Raw genomic sequence first — 20442 nt, forward strand, 5'->3', positions numbered from 1 at the left:
AGTAGAGACATATCTGGGACGGAGTTAACTCTGTAAATGATACTTGCCCATATTTGTCGTTAATAATACACATGCTACTGGTCTTTTGGACAAGCTTAGAAATTACCAGTTGGACCAATTTATTAAGCAAGAATCTTGGGCCAAATGAGAAGCACTGGAACATTAATGTAAAAAAAAACAGTTTTAACTTGTAACCTCGAAGCATTGTGAGATTTATATACTTTGGCAAATACATGTTATTTTTCTCTGGAAACTACCATGACAGGTTTCATAAAGGAATATAATGTAATAAAGAAATTCAAAAATACTTTCTTCAATCTAAAAACAACTTTCACAAAAATATTAACCCAATGGAAAAACACAAATATGTTCTATCTTAAGGATAAAAGAAAAAAGGCTTGATAAGGAAGGAATTAATCACCACAGTGCGCCCTGTCATTTTAGCATTCACTGTAGCCAATTTCATTGAAAACAACCCCCTAAAACACTCCAAAATACCCAATTGTGAATCAGCCCCCCTGTAAGGAAAAACAGTTTGAAAAAGCAGTCACATAAGAGAGAAAAAAAAGAAAATTGGGTGTTTTCTGGGTAGTTCAAGAAACTTCGATGAGTTGACCAGCATAATAAACAATGAAACGATAAATTTAAGAGTGATTAGACTAGGCTTTAAAAGTAAGTTTACACATGCTGGCAAATGGTTTTTACGACATATACTACTGTGAGTTGAATTATACTCTGTCACCTCCAGATACACTCTATTCCCATCTCAGTATTTGTTTCATGGAAACGATTTACCATTTCCTATTGTTCTTTGAGCAAAACCAAGTATGATTTTATACATGGCAGAAAAAGCTACTATGACCACCATATGGTCAAATTCAAAGGTTACAGAAAAAAAGATTTTTAAGGATTGACACTTGAAAGCAATTATTCTATCAATAATAATTAGACATTTTGTATTAAGCTGGAAATCAATTTTGGTATTAAAATGTCACAGTCTGAAGCATAAATTTGATGACATTAGCTGGAAAATAAACCACGGATACAATTTTTCCCTGACCTTAGCTATAAAACAAGACATTTGGTATGCATTTTCAGAGGTTTCCACCTTGTCTATAAAAATACACCTTCAATTTTGCAGCAGGCAGATACATGGTATTTGCAGGCATATACAACACATTAAAAATTAGAGATCTGGGGTGGCTGAGTGGCACAGAGGTAATGGGGCTCTTTAGAGGGAGGGGGAAAAGTATGCAAACAATTATAGTCACATATCAAACAGTGTCTCCTCTTCCCCTCTTTTTCTTAACTGGATTGTGGGTTTCAAATTAGGCATAAATTTTAAAAGTGGTATAAAAAGGCTAGACCTTGTATGAAGAAATGATTGTTCTCTTTACTGGGATGAATGCTTGCCTAAAAAACTTACTAAAAGCAATTAAGAGTAAGATGACAAATAAAATATTCAGTCCCAGACACTTTTAATTTATTTTTAGTACTATGAATTACAAATAATGCCTACAGAGGCATACGTTTGCAGTTGAATTAATGTGATATAAAGCTTTTATTATACTAAAATTTCAAATTCTAGTAGACTTATAGTGCTTTTTCACTCATCTTAGTTGTGAAGAGAAACAGAGAAATAGGCACCAATGAAATGGCTACATGTGTGGTGGATTTATGAACTAAAAGACTTTTGTCTAAACACTTGGTCTTTTCTCATTAACAATATCCAAATGTTTTTAAAAGATCCTCAAGAAGAGGATTAAGAATATTTTATCAATTATGAATCGGCTACCATATATTCTTTAGGTACAACTTCTCAGTTAGTTCTCCCTCTTTCCCAAAGTAGAATATCAGAACTCCAGAAAGCGGTTAGTAGGGGCTTTCATGGATACCTCCCAAGATGTCTGAAATCTCAAAATACTCCTTTAAGGTCATAATTGTGAGTATTTTCAAATGAGGGAAAGGCTACATAAAGGGAAATAAATGAAGAATGGTGAGGCTGTGAAATGTGTCAGATGTCAAAAAAATTCTTTTAGCAGTGGGAGTGGAGAATTAAATGAAATGGAAATAATAAGGTTCTTGGTTTCAGGTGCAATGCAGAATATCTGAGATAATGATTTCAATGTTAATCCACTTGTTACAAAGGGCCACCCTGCCCTACACCTGAAATTCTTAACATACTTATTATGGCTTTGCCATACAACAGCATGTTAACAGTCTCTACATTCAAAAGGATACTTGCAAAATTCATTCATATTCAAATCTATGCAGAATTGTTGGCAATACAGTAAAAGGAATATTACATTCCATAGACCATGGCATACCACGTTTTACATTATGCAAAGAGACACTATTTACAAGTCTTTAGGAGTTAAATATTTTATCCACTAACATAAGTGATAATTTAGCAAAGTGCAGGACAAAACCAGTGCTATTAATTGCATGTCCTTTAAAGCAGAGTAAAACCATTTCTAAAAGCTACCAAAAGCTTATTTAAGTGTGTCCAGTAAGGGATTACAGAGCATCAAGTAGCCTAGAAAAATGATGCATATTTAGAAACAGTGCGTATGAAAATTATAAGGCAGCATGCTCAGAACAAGTTTTTGTTTTTTAAACACCAGCACTGATGTTTTATCTTTAATGGCAACTATCTATATACGTATATGCACACGTGTGTGTGTATTTAAAATTTGAGAGTGCAAAACACAAGCCTCATTTAACAACAAAAAAAGATGTGCAAATTTTCTTCATAAACCAACACAAATAAAAGAGCAAGGAGAATATTCTACCATTATAAACAGTAAATTGAACACAGCAAAGGAGACCATCTTCATTCCAAAATCATCTACAAGGCACTAAGGGTAGGAAATGACAGATAACACAGAAGTGACTGGATAAAACTCTTCAGTCAGGTCGGAATATGGGATATTTTGGTAAGAATTCTATTAGTATTACCTGTAAAATAAAAATAAGAATATATTGACAAGATATTTTTCATTTATTATAATATATATAACCCAGGAAGTCTGTTATCATTTTCACAGGACTATATTTTGATCCTGCACTATAAAAAGTGAAATGCACGAAATAGAATAATGTAAAGAACTTAAACTACAAGTTGTTGTTAAATCATCAATTTAAAAATTAGGCTGGCAAACAAAACTACTTACTGTAGCTAATAGTTTTTATTACCTAATTTACGATAACTATTTGTTTAGGTTCAGAGAAGCAAACTCTGTTATATTATTATGTCCTTCCCCTATTCCCCCCAAAGTTGAAGAGATTACAACTAGGCTATACAGATTTTAAAAACACTCTTACATTATATCTATATATTTTTTTCAATTAAAGCTGCTATTAGTTGAGGATTACTATCTTTTACAAGTTGTTTGTAAAAAATAACAAAGTACCCAAATAGACTGATTAAAACATTTTGATTATAGAAATGTTTGGAAATATAATAAAAACCTAAGATGGTTTTGAATGTTTTATCTACAGTAGATTTTAGATTTGTAGTCATTTGCACATTTTCCCCAAAACTATGCGAAGTGGAGATAAATATCATAATAATACTTATTTATGAAATGCAAATGGAATGTTTACTGTTAAATATATACTACAAGTCAACAACTTGAAGCTTAGATACATTTAATATTCTTTTGGATGTTAATGATGCTAAATTGATCATAAGGGCTATATGTGAATTATGTTTTATGACTATGATTTTAATAGCTTTCAGTAAAAAAAGTACTCAAACATATAGCTTTGTCACTAAAAGTTAAATGTTAGCCAAAAAAAGCCAGAAATATGAATTTGGAATTAAGAAGTCAACTCATATTTTATGCAAGTTTTGAAAAGATTATATTTAGAAATATTTTGTTCAATAGCAGCTGTCCCCACCACATGCTATGGTTTATACCTATGTTAAAAGAAGACTAAGTTTGCACAATGTTTTCATTTACATATACTAGCTGAAACTTTTCTAAGATCCAAATAATTGCTAGCTTTCAAGATATTTTAGGTTGGCTACAAAACTAAAGAAGACGGAAGGAAACTCATATGTTCCAACTGACAAAAGTTCAGGCTGAGGAGAAAAAAGGCAGAAAGAATAGCTGATAAATGAAAAATGGTAAAATGTTACATTTAGGATTAGTCCCAAAAATGTAATTAAAAACAACTTCATACTTACATACTCCATCATATTGCTAGTTTCGCATTTCCTTTTAGTCAACTTCCAGTGCAAAGCAAGCTAAGAAAGTACAGTTTTGTTAAGAATTTTTATATCAACTTAAACTAATCACAACTATACATTTGAATAAATCACCAAAAATCCAGGAGTAAGTATATGATACAAAACATAGCACTTAAAAATATGTCACAGAAATAGATATTAAAAATTGAATACTAGTTCTCTAATCCATTCCTTTGCGGCCTAAAAAATTCACATTTAGTACTTATTTTTTCAATTTAATAATACAAATATATGAATGCAGCAGTTATTTGAGGAAAATTTCTTACCTTGTGATATAATCTGTTATTTTCCCATTCTAATAACTTCTGAATTGATCTTCTGGTCTAAGAAAAAGGACCAAGACTTTGTTACAAGATGAACTAGAGAACTTTTGTAAGCTATGTGTATCTATATTTTTCTGTTTACTTGTAAAATCCCATTACTTTCTCCTCTTGTTTTTCTACTAGAAATCAGAAAAAAAGCAACGTAATTGACAGAAATTGTAAAAAGAGGAGTAAGATTTTGGGTGATTATTACACAGTTACAATAAGATTATTTATCAATCAGATTTCTATGTATGCTTTCCAAGATCAAATATGTATGAATTGCTCTGTATTGTGAGGCCACTGACTGGACTATTGTGAAAATCTTACCAATACTGCTAACTTGAAATAGTAGTCTACTTATGGATCTAATCTAGGTTTTCATGTACACAGGATTATTTTAAATAACCACTAAATGCCAAGCTAATATGATTCCTCATAGAAAATTTCCTACCATAGCTCCTAGCACAACACCTGACATATAGCAGTCAGTCAAGGTCTATATGCTGCATAAAGCAAGCCAACACATATCAGAATTTACACTGAAAAGAACATGTTAAAAAAGCCAGTAGGATGTAAACAGATGGAAAACCATACCATGCTCATTGATCGGCAGATTCAACATTGTTAAAATGTCTACACTACCCAAAGTGATCACAGATTCAATGCAATCTCTATCAAAATACCAACATCATTTTTTGCAGATCTAGAAAAAATAATTCTACGCTTTGTATGGAACCAGAGAAGACCCCGTACAGCAAAAGCAAGTTTTTTTTTTGTTTTTTTTTTTTTTTTTGAGACAGAGTCTCACTGTGTTGCCCGGGCTAGAGTGCCGTGGCGTCATCATAGCTCACAGCAACCTCAAACTCCTAGGCTCAAGCGATCCTCCTGCCTCAGCCTCCCGAGTAGCTGGGACTACAGGCACACGCCACCATGCCCGGCTAATTTTTTCTATATATTTTTAGTTGTCTGATTAATTTCTTTCTATTTTTTAGTAGAGACGGGGTCTCGCTCTTGCTCAGGCTGGTTTCGAACTCCTGAGCTCAAGCAATCCGCCCGCCTCGGCCTCCCAGAGTGCTAGGATTACAGGCGTGAGCAACCACGCCCAGCCCAAAAGCAAGTTTTGACAAGATTACATTTGGAAATAAATCGGGTGGCAACAATTTACCAGACTTCAAGCTATACTATAAAGCTATAGTAACCAAAACAGCATGGTACTAACACAAGAACAATGAAACAATGAGAACCCAGATATAAAACCATCCTCATATTTCCACCTGATCTTCGACAAAGCAGACAAAAACATATACTGGGGAAAAGAGTCCTTATTTAATAAATGGTGCTGGGAAAATTGGATAGCCACATGTAGAAAACTGAAGCAGGATCCACACCTCACCTCTCACAAAAATCAGCTCACGATGGATGATAGACTTAAACCTAAGGCATGAAACTATAAGAATTCTAGAAGAAAATGTTGGAAAAACTCTTATAGACATCGGCCTAAGGAAAGAATTTATGAAGAAGACCCCCAAAGGCAATCACAACAATAACAAAAAAACAAATAAATGGGACCTGACCAAATTAAAAAGCTATGCACAGCCAAGGAAACTATCATGAGAGCAAACAGACAACCTACAGAATGGGAGAAAATATTCATATACTACACATCTGATAAAGGGCTGAGAACTAGAATCTATATAGAACTCAGGAAAATCAGCAAGAAAAAATCAAACAACTCCATTAAAAAGTGGCCAAAGGACATGGACAGAAAGTTTTCAAAAGAAGACAGACTAATGGCTAACAAACATATGAAAAAATGCTCAACATCTTTAATCATCAGGAAAATGCAAATCAAAACCACAGTGAGATATCACTTAACTCCAGTGAGAACGGCTTTTATCAAAAAGTCCCCAAATGATAAATGTTGGTGTGGATGCGGAGACATACGAACACTCATACACTGCTGGTGGGATTGCCAGCTAGTACAACCTCTGTGGAAAACAATATGGAGATATCTCAAAGAAATACAAGTAGAACTACCATTTGATCCTGCAATCCCATTACTGGGCATCTACCCAAAGGAAAAAAAGACATTCTATATAAAAAAAAATCTTCACTAGAATATTTATAGCAGCAAAATCTACAATTGCAAAGATTTGGAAACAACCCAAGTCCCCATCAATACATGATTGGATTAATAAAATGTGGTATACGTGTACCACGGAGTACTACTCAGCCACAAAAAACAATGGTGAACTAGCACCTCTTGTATTATCTTGGATAGAGCTGGAGCCCATTCTATTAAGTGAAGTATCACAAGAATGGAAAAACAAGCATCACATGTACTCACCATCAAATTGGTATTAATTGATCAACACTTATGTGTACATATAGTAGTAATATTCATCAGGTGTTGGGCAGGTGGGGGGAGGAGGGGATGGGTATATTCACACCTAATGGGTGTGGTGCACGCCATCTAGGGGATGGACACACTTGAAGCTCTGACTTGGGCGTGGCAAAGGCAATATATGTAACCTAAACATTTGTACCCCCATAATATGCTGAAATGAAAAATTAAAAAAAAAGGACAAAGCTAGAGGCTTTGAAATCACTTCCTGATTTCAAACTATATTTCAAAGCTATAATATTCAAAACAGTATGGTGTGAACATAAAAACAAATAGATCAACGGAAGAGTCCAGAAATAAACCCATGCATATATGATCAACTAATTTTTGAAAAGGGCACCAAGTATACACAATGGAGAAAGGACAATCTCTTCAATAAATGGTCTTGGGAAACTGGATATCTACTTGTAAAAGAATGAAAGTGGACCCTTATCTTACACCACACAGAAATTAACTGAGAATGGCTTGAAGACTTAAACATAAAACCTGAAACAGTAAAACTCCTAAAAGAAAACATAGGGAATAAACTCATAGACATTGCTCTTAGCAATGATTTTGTGGATATGACATCAAAAGCAGAGGCAACAAAGGCAAAAATAAGTCAGATAACATCAAAGTAACAAAGCTTCTGCACAGCCAAGGAGACAATCAGCAAAATAAAAATGGCAAACTTATGGAATATGAGAATGTATATGCAAACCTTATATCTGTATGAGGTTAATATTCAAAATTTATAAAAAAACTTTTACAACTGAATAGCAACAACAACAAAACAAATAACAAAACAAATCAAAAATGAGCAAAGATCTGAATAAGACATTTTTTTCCAAAGAAGACATACAAATAGACAACAGGTATATAAAACATCACTATTCATCAGGGTAATGCAAATCAAAACTACAGTGATATAATATCTGACACCTCTTAGGATGCTCATTATTAAAAAAAGAAATCTAGTGTTGGTGAGCATGTAGAGGAAAATGAACCCTTGTATTCTGTTGATAGGAACTTAAACTGGTAGATTTACTTGGTAGAATAGTATGGAGGTTCCTCAAAAATTAAAAATAGAATTACAACATGATCCAGCAACCCCACTTCTGGTTATATATTCAAAGGAATTAAAATCAGGATCTTGAAGATATATCTGTACTCACATGTTCACAGCATTATTCACAATAGCCAAGATATAGAAATAACCTAAATGTCCATCAACACACAAATGAATAGAGAAATAATGATATATACACACAACGGTATATTATTCAGCAGAAAAAAGAATAAGATTATGCTATTTATGATAACATGTAGGGACCTGAAGGGCGTTATGTTAAGTGAAGTAAGCCAGACATAAAAAGACACATAATATATGATACCACATGTAGAATCTAAAATAGTTGAACTTATAGAAGCAGAGAGTACTGTAGAATGTGGTTGCCAGGAGCTGGGGAAAGGGGAATATAAGTAGTTGATGGTTAAAGAGTACAAAGTTTCAGTTATGCAAGATAAATAAATTCTGCAGCTGTACTATGCAGCATAGTGCCTACAGGTGACAATACTGTATTGAATACTTAAAATTGCTAAAAGTGTACATCTTATATTAAGTATTCTTACCAAGAAAATACCAATAATGATAATAATGATAATAAAGGTGGTAAGACAAATCTTTGGGAGGTGATGGATATATTTATGACCTTGATGATAGTGATGGTTTTTCAGGGTGTATATTTATTCCAAAACTCATTGAGATGTATACATGAAATATGTACAGTGGAACGGACTGCATGCTTATGTTCCCCCCAAATTCATAATTGAAATCCTAATTCTCAAGGTGATGGTGTTAGGATGTGAGGCTGCTGAGAGATGATTAGATCATGGGATTAGTTATAAAAGATAACCCAGATAGCTAGCTAGCCCCTTCCACCATATGAGGGCACAGTGAGTAGGCTCCATGTATGAACCAGGGAGTGGCCCCTCACCAGACAACAAATCTATTGGCAGCTTGATCATGGAACTGAACTGTGAGAAATAAATTTCTGTTGGTTTTAAGCAACCCAGTTTATGGTATTTTGTTATAGGAGCCTGAACAAACTAAGATATACAGCTTTTTATATGAGGGCTGCCCAGAAAGTATCCAGCCATTGTTAAAATAACAAGAATGGTTTGTGTGACATCAATGTAACCTGGCAGCCAAGGAGAGTGGACTATAATGCACATGCGTGAACAATGATGACTTCACTGTACTAGTCAGTGGGGTTCTAGATGCCACTGAGTGAGCACGTGTACTGTGTGGCCATCACATTCAAAATGACTGAGTGAGTAGAGCAATGAATCTGTATCAAATTTTGCATTAAGCTCGAACATTCCTCCACAGAAACTATTCGGATGATTCAGGCTTTCAGGGACAATGCAATGAGTGTGATGCAAATAAAAGTGTGGCACAAACACTTCAAAGATGGTCGAGAATCTGTTGAAAGTGACCCACATTCTGGAAGGCCTGCAACAAGCAGAACACATGAGAATGTTGAATGTGTACAGGTTAGGTTAAGAGGCGCTGGGAGAACTGTGTGAGGTCCGAAGGTGCCTGCTTTGAAGGGACTGAGGTGTCATTGTCCTATATACAAAGTTTCTTGTATTTTGTGTCTTCTTTAATAAATGTCTCTATTTTTCATATTACATGGCTGGATACTTTCTGGACAGCCCTCATACGTCAACCACAGCTTAGAAGTGATTCACATAAAAAAGGAAAATTCAACGTTATCATGATAAAAGCACTGAACAGAGGGGTTTCAAGATGGCTGACCAGAGGTATCTGGTACTTGTCTCCTCCACAAAAAAGAACCAAGATAGCAAGTTACATAAACACACTTTGAATAGATCGCCAAGGAGAGAACACTGGAATTCAACAGAGAAGTGACAGGAAATACCTAAAGCAAGAAAAGAGAGGGAAGTAAGGCAACCTGTTTGGCTGGGATTGGCTGAAAGCCTGGAGAGGCTCCCCATTGCAAGGAAAGAGTGAGAGAATCCTAGTGGTCCATATTCCTGCCACAGACTCCTGAAATTCCAGCCATAGGAAATCCTCCAGACCCTTCCAGGCCCTGAGACTAATATAGGGAGCTGCCTAGAGACTACACAAAGGCATTGCTCCAGAGAGGTAGCTCACGCTGGGTTCCATACACCTCTTCAGTCCTAAACAGCTATAGCAGGTCACCATATGGAGAGCCCAACCCCCACCAGACTGTATCCTGCCTGGGGGTTCAATAGCCCCTGCACTTCCACATCACTGGAACCCCACTGATATTCCCCATCATTAGTCACCACCATAGCAGCCTGGTGCCCAGCGCCAAAGTGCAAATGAAACACATGCTACCCAGTCACCTACATGTAGCTACTGCCATTGAAAGCAACCTTGCCCTCCACAGTAGAAGGGCTGCAGCACAGCTGCTGATGCCCCCACCTAAGTATTCTGCAGGGCATCTGGGGATCATCCTGCCCCTGTCTACAACACCAGCAGGGGGCCTAAGGATAGGTCCACCCAGCCTGGCTCCACCCCACTACAGTGCCTCAGCATGTCATCTGGGGGCCTGGGGACTGCCCACCCTGTCCACCACTGTTGGCATCTGAGTACTCCTCCCAGGGGCCTACAGGCCTGTGGACTGGCCTGCCCACTGTTGCTACCACCATCACCAGCACAGACTTCTTGGGAGCCAGAAGGTGGTTGTGTCACTACTATTGTCATTGCTCATGCCATGCCTGCTGTCCAGGGACCTGAGAACATGCTCACCTACCTGGCTTACCACTGCCATTACCGGCATCTGAGCAGGCCACCTGGAGTCCCAAGAATCAGCCCACCTGGACCAGTGTAGCAGCTAACACTAGTACCAGTGTATGCCACCCTGGGGTACAAGGACACCCACATTCAGCCCACTGTTAACACCACTGGAATCTTAAAGACTGGCCTATCTGGTGTCCCCAGCAAAACTTCACAACAGCCTCCATTAAAACCTGCACCTTTAGCCACTGAGGAAATCACAGACATCACTGATGTTGTTTAGAGGCAAAAAATCATATAAAGAATACACTACTGCGTGCACCCAGAATCAGAGTGCCCTATCCAATTAACGCTATTAATACACCTTCAGGACAAAGTCCTCCTTATGAAAGTAAATTAAAAAAACTGGGAGACGTGACTGTTACACAAGATACACAGATATCAACATAAAGACATAAAGAACACCAAAAAGCAAGGAAACATGACAGCTCTAAGGAAACACAATAATTCTCTAGCAAAGCATTGCAAACAGAATTTATGAATCCCAGAAAAAGGATTAAAAAGAATATCAAAGAAGCTCAATGAGATATAGAAAATACAGAAAAACAATACAAAGAAATCAGAAATACAATTCAGGATATGAATGAGGAGTTTACCAAAGAGATAGATATCACAAAAAATAACCAAACAGAAATTATGTAACTGAAGAATTAACTAAATGAAATCCAAAATACATTTGAAAGCTTAAATAATAGACTAGATCAAGAAGAAGAAAGAATTTGAGAACTTGAAGACAGGTCTTTTGAAATAACCCAGTCAGACAAAACCTCTAATCCAGGAAGCTCAAAGAACACTAACCTGGGTTAAATATCCAAAAATCAACACCAATGCCTATCACATTGAAACTGCAGAAAATCATAGACATAGGAAAAATCTTGAAAGAAACCAAAGGCGAAAAAAATCCTTACAGATTAAAAAAGCAAGGAGAAGAGTTACATTGGATGTCTCTTTAGAAACCACGCAAGCAAGAAGAGAGTGAAGTGGAATACTTAAAGTGTTAAAAGTACCACCAACCTGGAATTCCCATCCCATACAATTGGGATGGGAATGGGATGGAATGGAATGGATGGGATGGAATTCCCATCCCACACAAATTATTCTTCAATGATGAAGGAGAAATAAAGACTTTCTCAGACAAAAATTAAGGGAATTTACGACCCAGCAGACCTGCCTTGAAAGACATGTTAAAAGTTGTTTTTCAGAGAGCAGGAAAATGATACAGGTCAGAGACTCGGATCTATAGAAACAAAGGATGAGCATTAGAAAAGGAATAAACAAAGATAACATAATGACTTTTATTTTCCCTTATTCTTAATTGATGTAAAAGGTAACAGTTTGTTCAAAATAATAATAGCAACAATTCAGTGATTATAGCTTACGAATAAGCAAAACAAATGACAATAATGTTATAATGGGTGGGAGGGAAGAATTGGGAATACCGTGTTACAGGGTACTTGCACTACCTGGGAAGTGGCAAATTGTGATTTGAAAAGTGGACTTGGATTGGTTGTAAATGTATATTGTGAATTCAAGGGTAACTACAAAAAAGTTAAAAAAGAAATATAACTGATAAGGGAGGATTAAAAGCGGTATCATACATAATACTCAACTAAAACAGAAGAAATCAGAAAAAAAGTCAAAGATGAAGAAAGAATGAACAAAGGCAATGAATAGAAAACAGTAATAAATACAGTAGATATAAATATATCATATCAATTTTTCCTTAACACATCAATGGCCTAAATACATCAATTAAAAAGATTGTCACATTGGATGAACAAACAAGACTCAAATATATATTTTCTATAAGAAATCCACTTAATTTTTTGAAAAATTTCAATAGATCTAGGCGGTACAACTGGTGTTTTAATACATGTATGAACTGCACAGTGATGAAGTTAGGGCTTTTAGTGTTATCTGTCACCTGAATAGTATACGTTGTACCCAACAGGTAATTTTTGATCCCTCATCCCCACCCATCCTCCTTCCTTCTAAGACTCCAAAGTCTATTATACCACTCTGTGTGACCATGTATACCCATTGCTTAGTTTCCACTTATAAGTGAGTACATGTGGTGTTTGTTTTTCTATTCCTAAAATATTTCACTTAGGATAATGGCTTCCAGATCAATCCAAGTTGCTGCAAAAGACATTATTTCATCCCTTTTTATAGCTGAGTAATATTTCATGATGTATATATCTCCCATATTTTCTTTATACACTTATCAGTTAATGGGCACTTAGGTTGATTCCATGTCTTTGCTATTATGAATTGTGCTGCAATAAACATTTGGGGGCAGGAGTCTTTTTTTGTAAAATGACTTCTATTTCTTTGGGTAGATACCCAGTAGTGGGATTGCTGGATTGAATGGTAGCTCTACTTTTAGCTCTTCGAGGAATCTCTGTACTGTTTTCCATAGAGGTTGTACTAACTCACATTCCTCCCAAAAGTGTAAAAGCAATTTCTTTTTACCATATCCATGCCAACATTTACTTTTTATTTTTTGACTTTTTAATAATGGCCATTCTGACAGGGGTAAGGTGGTATCTCAATGTGGTTTTAATTTGCATTTCCTTGATGATTAGTGATGTTGAGCATTTTTTCCTGTTTGTTGGCCATTTGTCTATCTTTTGAAAAATGTTTTTTCATGTCTTTTGCCCACTTTTTAATGGGGTTACTTGTTTTTTTCTTGCTGATTAGTTTGAACTCCTAGTAGATTCTGGATAGTAGCCCTTTATTGGATGTATAGTTAGTGAATATTATCTCCCATTCTGTAGGTTGTCTGTTTACTCTGTTGGTTATTTCTTTTGCTGTGCAGAAACTTTTTAGCTTAATTAAATCCTATTTATTAATTTTTGTTGTATTAATATTTGCTTTTGGGGTCTTAGTCACAAATTCTTTGCCTAGGTCAATGACCACAAGAATGTTTCCTGAGGTTTCTTCTAGAATTTGTATGGTGTCAGTTCTTAAAGTCTTTAATCCAACTTGAGTTAATTTTTGTATATGGTAAAAGATAGGGATCCAGTTTGATTCTTTTGCATGTGGCTCTTCAATTTTCTCAGCACCATTTATGGAATAGGGTGTCCTTTCCCCAGTGTATGCTTTTATCTGCTTTGTCAAAGATCAGTTGGTTGTAGATATATGATTTTATTTCCGGGTTCTCTAAAGAAACCCACTTTAAATATACAGACAGACTAAATGTAAAGAGATGGAGAAGGATGTATGATGCTAAAAGTAATTATAGGAAAACTAGTGTCACTTTAGGCAATTTCAGATTTCAGAGTAATGGAAATTAGCAGTGATAAAGAGGGTCATTACACAATAATAAAAAGTGTCAATTATCCAAGAAGACATAACAATCCTTATTGTGTACATGCCTAATAAGAGATAGTGAAAATACACGAGGCTAAAAGTGGTAGAACTACAAGGAGAAATTGAGGTTGACTATTATAGCTGGAGACGTCAGTACCCCTCTATCAGTTACTGACAGAACCAACACACAAAATCAATAAATACATAGGTGAACTGAACAGCACACCTAATCACCTGGATCTAAATAGCATCTATAGGATATTTCCTTTAACAGCTGAATATATAAACTACTCAAGCTCACAGGGAATGCTCATGAAGACAGACCATATTCTAGGTTATAAAATACACTTCACCAAATTTTGAAGAATAGAAATAATAAAAATAATACTCTCAGATCCCAATGAATTAACCTAGAAATTGATAATAAAAAGTAACTGGAAAACCCCAAAATATTTGGTGATTGTAAAACACATTTCTAAACAACATACTTCTAAACACAGGTCGAAGGAGTCTAAAAACATATTAAAAATATTTTGAAGTGAACGAAAATGAAAATTCAACTCATTGAAATTTGTGGGATACAGTTAAAGCAGTGTTTAGAGAGAAACTTACAGCACTGAATGTATATAATGAAAAGGGAGAAAGATTTAAAATATGTAATCTATGCTTTAGGAATCTAGAAAAAGAAGAACGAGTTAAAGACAAAGTAGGAGAGTGACCAAGATGGCAGACTAGAAGCAGCCTGCACACGTTTCTCTTACTGAAAGGACTGAAAGTGGTGAGTGGATATCCACCTTCAGATTGACTGTCTAAGAGAGAGCATTGTGAATCAAAAGAGAGGTGACAGGAGACACTCAAGGTATAGGAGAAGGAAGTTAGGTGACCCGTTCTGTTTTGTGGTTTGGAGGTACACTGAGAAGATGAGGGCACATGTGAGGAAAACAAAGAGGGGAGAATCCTGGGACTCCACACTCTCCCCACGATCACTGCTATCCAACCTGCGGGAGGGATGCTCCACTACAGAAGGCCACAGGACTGACACAGGGAGACATCTGGAGACTGTGCAGTGGCATTGCTCTGGAGAGAGGGCACAGTAGTGACCAAGTGGCTTGCAAACCCTTTGCAGCACAGCTGGCATCATTTCAAAATCCTAGACCCAGTGTGCTGTCTCTACCCAGAGGGCAGATCCATTGCTGCTACTTTCCCATTACTCCTACCAGTCCAGAAGCAGGGAGGGAGTGGGGATGTTGGACACTCCTGTGAGTCTCATGGGCAGGAGCCACATGCCCCTATTGCCACTGGGGGTCCTGGGTGGGTTGACAATTGCTGCTGCCTGTCGACGTGGGTGGGGCTGTGCTCAAGTTGGTGCAGGCGGACAATCACCATTGCACGGGGACGTGGGCAGTGTTCCACTCAAGCTAGCACCCAGCTGACAAACTCAGTCATCCAAGGATCTGAATGGGGCAGTTCTCAAGCTGAAGCATGATGACAATCACTGCCACCCAAAGTTGTGGGTGAAGTTGCTGCACTCATGCTGGCATAGCCATCAATTGCCACTACCACTGGAAAGTGTGAGAACTACACTCAAGCCACTTGGGGCAACAAACACCACCACCTGTGAATCTGAGTGGGGCAGCTCCTAAGCCAGCCAGAACAGAAAACTGCCACCACACGCACAGGCACAGGCAGGGATGCGCTCAAGCTGGCACAGCCTGACAATCACCGCTGTTGACAGACCTAGGTAGGACATTCACTCACTCTGTAATGTGGGGAGCACCAGTGACAACCACAGGTAAAAGGTGAGGCAGGAGATGCAGGAAAGCAACAGTGTTAAATACTCACAGTGCATCCAATTATCTTGGGCTGGGTCAGTCCTCTAGAGTAGGCCACAACTGTGCCATCCAAGGACCACTACTTCACTGCATTAAGTAGGAGAGTTCTCAGCAGAGGAGAATAGGTACACTGCATGTTTATCTGTCTTGAGCTGAGAGAATAAATTTCAGATGAGAAGGAACCAGCGAAAGAACTCAGGCATTATGAAAAAAGACACTAGCCAAGATGGCTGACCAGAGACACATGCTGCCAGATCATCTCAGAAAGAAGGAAAACTTTTAGATGAAAAAGAAAAAAACAAACAAACAACCAAAGATTGGGTGTACTTCTGAGAGAAAAGTGCAGAACCTATCAGAAATTCCACGGGAAGAAACTGTGGAGCAGAACAAGGAGAAAGATATTGGCAGAAGACAACCCCTGAGAGGCTTGGAGTCCAGTTTAAAGGGGAGGTGGAGCAGCTTGTTTCTCCTTCCCTCAGATCTCTGGCAGTCAGCAGGCTCTGAAGCTGCTAGAGAACCTTTCTAACCTTCATAAACCCAAAAGCTGCTACTGCCAGTGAACTGGGAGCTTCCTGAGGACAAAGCACCAGCCGGCCACTCCCTTGGGGCACTTCCTGTCACCACACACCTGAGCTGAGACGGCAGGGACCACATTGCTTCTCCACCCACCATGAGCCTTTGTCCTCCCAAGGTGGCTTCAGCCCTTCACTTTTCATCTTGCTTGTTCCTACAGAAACATTTCCCAACTCCAGCCCACACTGCGGGAGCCATAGGGGGCCAGTGGGTCCTGGGGGATCTGTGTGACCCCAGAGCCTGGACATTCTGGGTGGGCTGCCTTCCGGAGAGAGGAACAGAGATGACCAGAATGCTAGCTTTCCTCCATCCAGACTCTTTTCCTCCCCTTCCCTTCCCCTACCTGCAGCTGCTGAGAGAAATGGCTGAACTAGGGCTCTCAGGAGCTGCTGCTTCCCCACTGTTGGTAAATACGCCACACTGGTACTTCCACAGAGAGAGGGGCTCAAACCTTTCCTCTTAAAAACCTGCAGAGGACTAAGGGATAACTGGACTGTGAGCTCCTTGCTCACTGGCCCTCCTTGGTGATGCTCACCCAGCTGCTCCATCAGGGCAGGGCACATCCCAAAGTGGAGGGACATCATATCTGCTTGAGCAGTGCGTAGGCAACTTGAGACGAGCACGCTTTTCCCTGGCCAGGTTAGGGACTGATCTTCAGGGACCTGGGGACAGGCCTGCAAGCCAAACCAGTACCCCCATGACTTGTTGTGTTGCTCTGGGGTATGGAGAGATTTGTGAACTAATCTTGGGAGGTGAGGGAGCCCACGTGGGCAGAACTGAAAGGAGAGTGCAGTGTGGGTCCCACCCACAGTGCATGTGTGGAGCACCCCTCCCTCCACAGGAATGCTGTACTCTCAGCCCAGGGAAGCCTCCTGGACAGGGAAGCTACCAGCCTGCAGTGCCATTGCTGGGGAGCTCAGCTAGTTTGAGCTCCTGTTGCCAGCAGAGGCCACTGGAAACCCGCAGAGCACAGGAGCAGGGAAAAGAGCAAAACTCGCTCTTGACAGCCAGATTGTGAATCTCAGATGGCCCCGCCTCCACAAGCACACTTTCTGGCTGAGTGGGCCACCTCAGCCACTCCCTGTTGGCTTTCCTGAGAAGCTGGGAGCACACCTTTGACCCCTGACAAAACAGCTACCTTAGCAGCCTTTGTGGAGCCTGACAATAAGCTCACCCAACCCAGCCCTGCCCAGCTTCACACCCACACCAGTTTCTGCTGTGGTAGAGAATAGGGACTCACCTGGAAGTTCCAGGGCCATACCTACCACCTGGGGCATTCAAGTGCTTCTACTGAAGGGCTAGAGCTGGTCACAGGTCCCCTCCCCACCCCCCGACCCCACCAAAAAAAAACCAAACAAACACTGCAGCTTGTTCCTTCCAGCAAACACTACCTTCTGACAGGGAAGTCAATTTGCACAGCCCTGTATAACATTTATTGACTTAACCCTAGAGGGTGGGGTTGATTCTTACCCATAAGCACCACCTACTGTCTCAGAGATAAAACTGGGTGTGTCAGTACAATTCACACTATTAAGAAGACCACAGGGCTGAGGAAAGAGAAAGAATTCCAAAGACCTCCATCCTCCCTCATCAACAAGAGAGACAGGGAATCCTCCCCCACACACAGCTCACCACGGCTACAAACAACTAGCAACTGAGAAAATCAAACACACTAAGGATATCTATAACCAAGGCATCCATCCAGAACGTAGATCGTCACCAAAGCACCCACAAGCAAAGCCAAAGGTTCTTACCCAATATATACTACAGACACTACTTTACAAGTGAGTGGGGGAAAAAGCCCCATCTAAACAAAAGAAAATCCCCAAATAAATGACAGTTGCTCTAGATGAGAAGGAATCAGTGAAAGAACTTGGGAAGTATGAAAAAATCAGAGCCAAATGATACCCCCAAAAGGGAACACCAGGTCTCTAGCAATGGGTACCAACCAAAATGAAAACATTGAAATGACAGATAAAGAATTCCAAATATGAATTGTAAGGAAGCTCAATGAACTCTAAGAGAAAATGGAAGACTAATTCAAAGAAACCAGAAAAACAATTCAGGAAATGAATAGAAAATTCACTAAGGAGATCAACATATTAAAAAAAAATAGAATTTCTGGCAATTGAAAACTCATTTAAGAAAATACTAAACACAGTGGAAAGTTTTAAGAGACTAGACCACACAGAAGAATCTCAGAGCTTGAAGACAACTCTTTCAAATTAAATCAGTCAGTCAAAAATAAAAAACAGAGAATTAAAAGGAATGAACAAAGCCTATGAGAAATGTGGGATTAGGTAAAAAGGCCAAATATAAGAATCATAGGCATCTCTGACAGTGAAGAACAAAATGCACAAGGGCTGGAAAACCTATTTGAGGGAATAATTGAGGAAAACTTCCCTGGTCTTGACAGAGATTTAGACATCAGGTATAAGAAGCTCAATGAACACCTAGGAAATTCATTGCAAAGAGGCAATCACCAAGACACATAATCACCAGACTGGCCAAAATCAACACGAAGGAGGAATTCCTGTGAGCTGCGAGGTAAAAACATCAAATAACTTACAAAGTAAAACTCATCAGGCTAACTGCAGACTTCTCAAGTGAGACCTTACAAACCAGAAGGGATTGGGGCCCCATCTTCAGTTTTCTTACACAGAACTGCCAGCCTAGAATATTGTATCCTGCAAATCAAAGTTTCATATATGAAGGAGAAATAAAGACTTTTCCAGACAAGCAAACACTGAGGGAATTTGTCAAGACCATACATGCCCTTCAGGAAATACTCAGAACCGCATTACACATTGATCAGCATAATAGACACCCGCCAGTGTAAAACCATTTGAAAACAATATCACAAGAAGTAAAACAAAGCAATAAGGTACTACTCAACAGGATGAACAGAACAGCATCCCATATATCAATCAAGGTGAATGATTTGAATGCCCACTGAAGAGACATAGGCTGTCTTAATGGATGAAAAAATACAACCCAATAATCTGCTATCTCCAGGAAACATATCTAACCCATAAGGACTGATACAGACTCAAGAAGAAGGGATGGAAAAAAATATTCCATGCAAATGGAAACCAAAAGAAAGCAGGTGTAGCCATTCTCATATCAGATAAAATTGACTTTAAATCAACAAAAATAAAGAAAGACAAAGATGGTCATTATATAATGGTAAAGGGAGCAATTCAACGAGAAGACATACCAATCCTAAATATTAATGCACTTAACATAGGAACACCCAGATTCATAAAGCAAACCCTACTAGATCTAAGCAAAGAGATAAACAGCAGCATTATAATTGCCAGGGACCTCAACACTCCACTGACAGAACTGGACAGATCATCCAATCAGAAAATAAACACTGGACTTAAATGAGACTCTAGAACAAATGGGCCTAACAGACATTTACACAAAATTTTACCCCCAAAGTAATGAATGTACATTCTTCTCATTAGCACATGGAACATTCTCCAAGACTGATCATGTCTTATGCCACAAAACATTTCTCAACAAATTCAAAAAAATAGAAATCATACCATGTATCTTCTTAGACCTTATTTGAATAAAACTAGAAATCAACTTCAAAAGAAACACTCAATTCTACACAAAGTCATGGAAATTAAACAACCTGCTACTGAATGACAACGGGTCAATGATAAAATTATGATGGAAATAAAAAAGATTCATTGAACTGAATGACAAAGGGACACAAGCTATCAAAATCTATGAGACTCAGCAAAAGCAGTCTTAAAGGGAAAATTCATAGCCTTAAATGCCTACATTAATAAGACAGAAAGATCAGAAATCAACAAAGTAATGTCACATCTCAAGGAACTAGAAAAGGAAAAGGAACCCAAACCCAAAGCCAGCAGAAAAAAAGAAATAACTAAAGTCAGAGCAGAACTAAATGAAATGGA

General features: G+C 38.3%; 1 protein-coding gene across 4 annotated transcripts in view; it reads right to left on the bottom strand.

Annotated features, from left to right (window-relative positions):
- Positions 1-514: 514 nt before the first annotated feature.
- Positions 515-20442, bottom strand: part of CHIC1 (cysteine-rich hydrophobic domain 1) — a 65376-nt gene continuing 45448 nt past the window's right edge. The window contains exons 4-6 of one of the 4 annotated variants that reach the window (XM_012664088.1): positions 4522-4578; positions 4193-4252; positions 515-2958 (exon numbers count right to left, since the gene is read on the bottom strand). In XM_012664088.1, coding sequence (XP_012519542.1) covers positions 2908-2958; positions 4193-4252; positions 4522-4578 — 168 coding nt within the window. In that variant the 3' untranslated portion in view covers positions 515-2907. The remainder of the gene's footprint in view (positions 2959-4192; positions 4253-4521; positions 4579-20442) is intronic. The other 3 variants (XM_012664091.1, XM_012664089.1, XM_012664090.1) reach the window with 3 other exon arrangements.

The sequence above is a fragment of the Propithecus coquereli genome, unplaced genomic scaffold (assembly GCF_000956105.1).
Source record: "Propithecus coquereli isolate 6110/MARCELLA unplaced genomic scaffold, Pcoq_1.0 Scaffold86, whole genome shotgun sequence".
NCBI classification, from domain to species: Eukaryota; Metazoa; Chordata; class Mammalia; order Primates; family Indriidae; genus Propithecus; species Propithecus coquereli.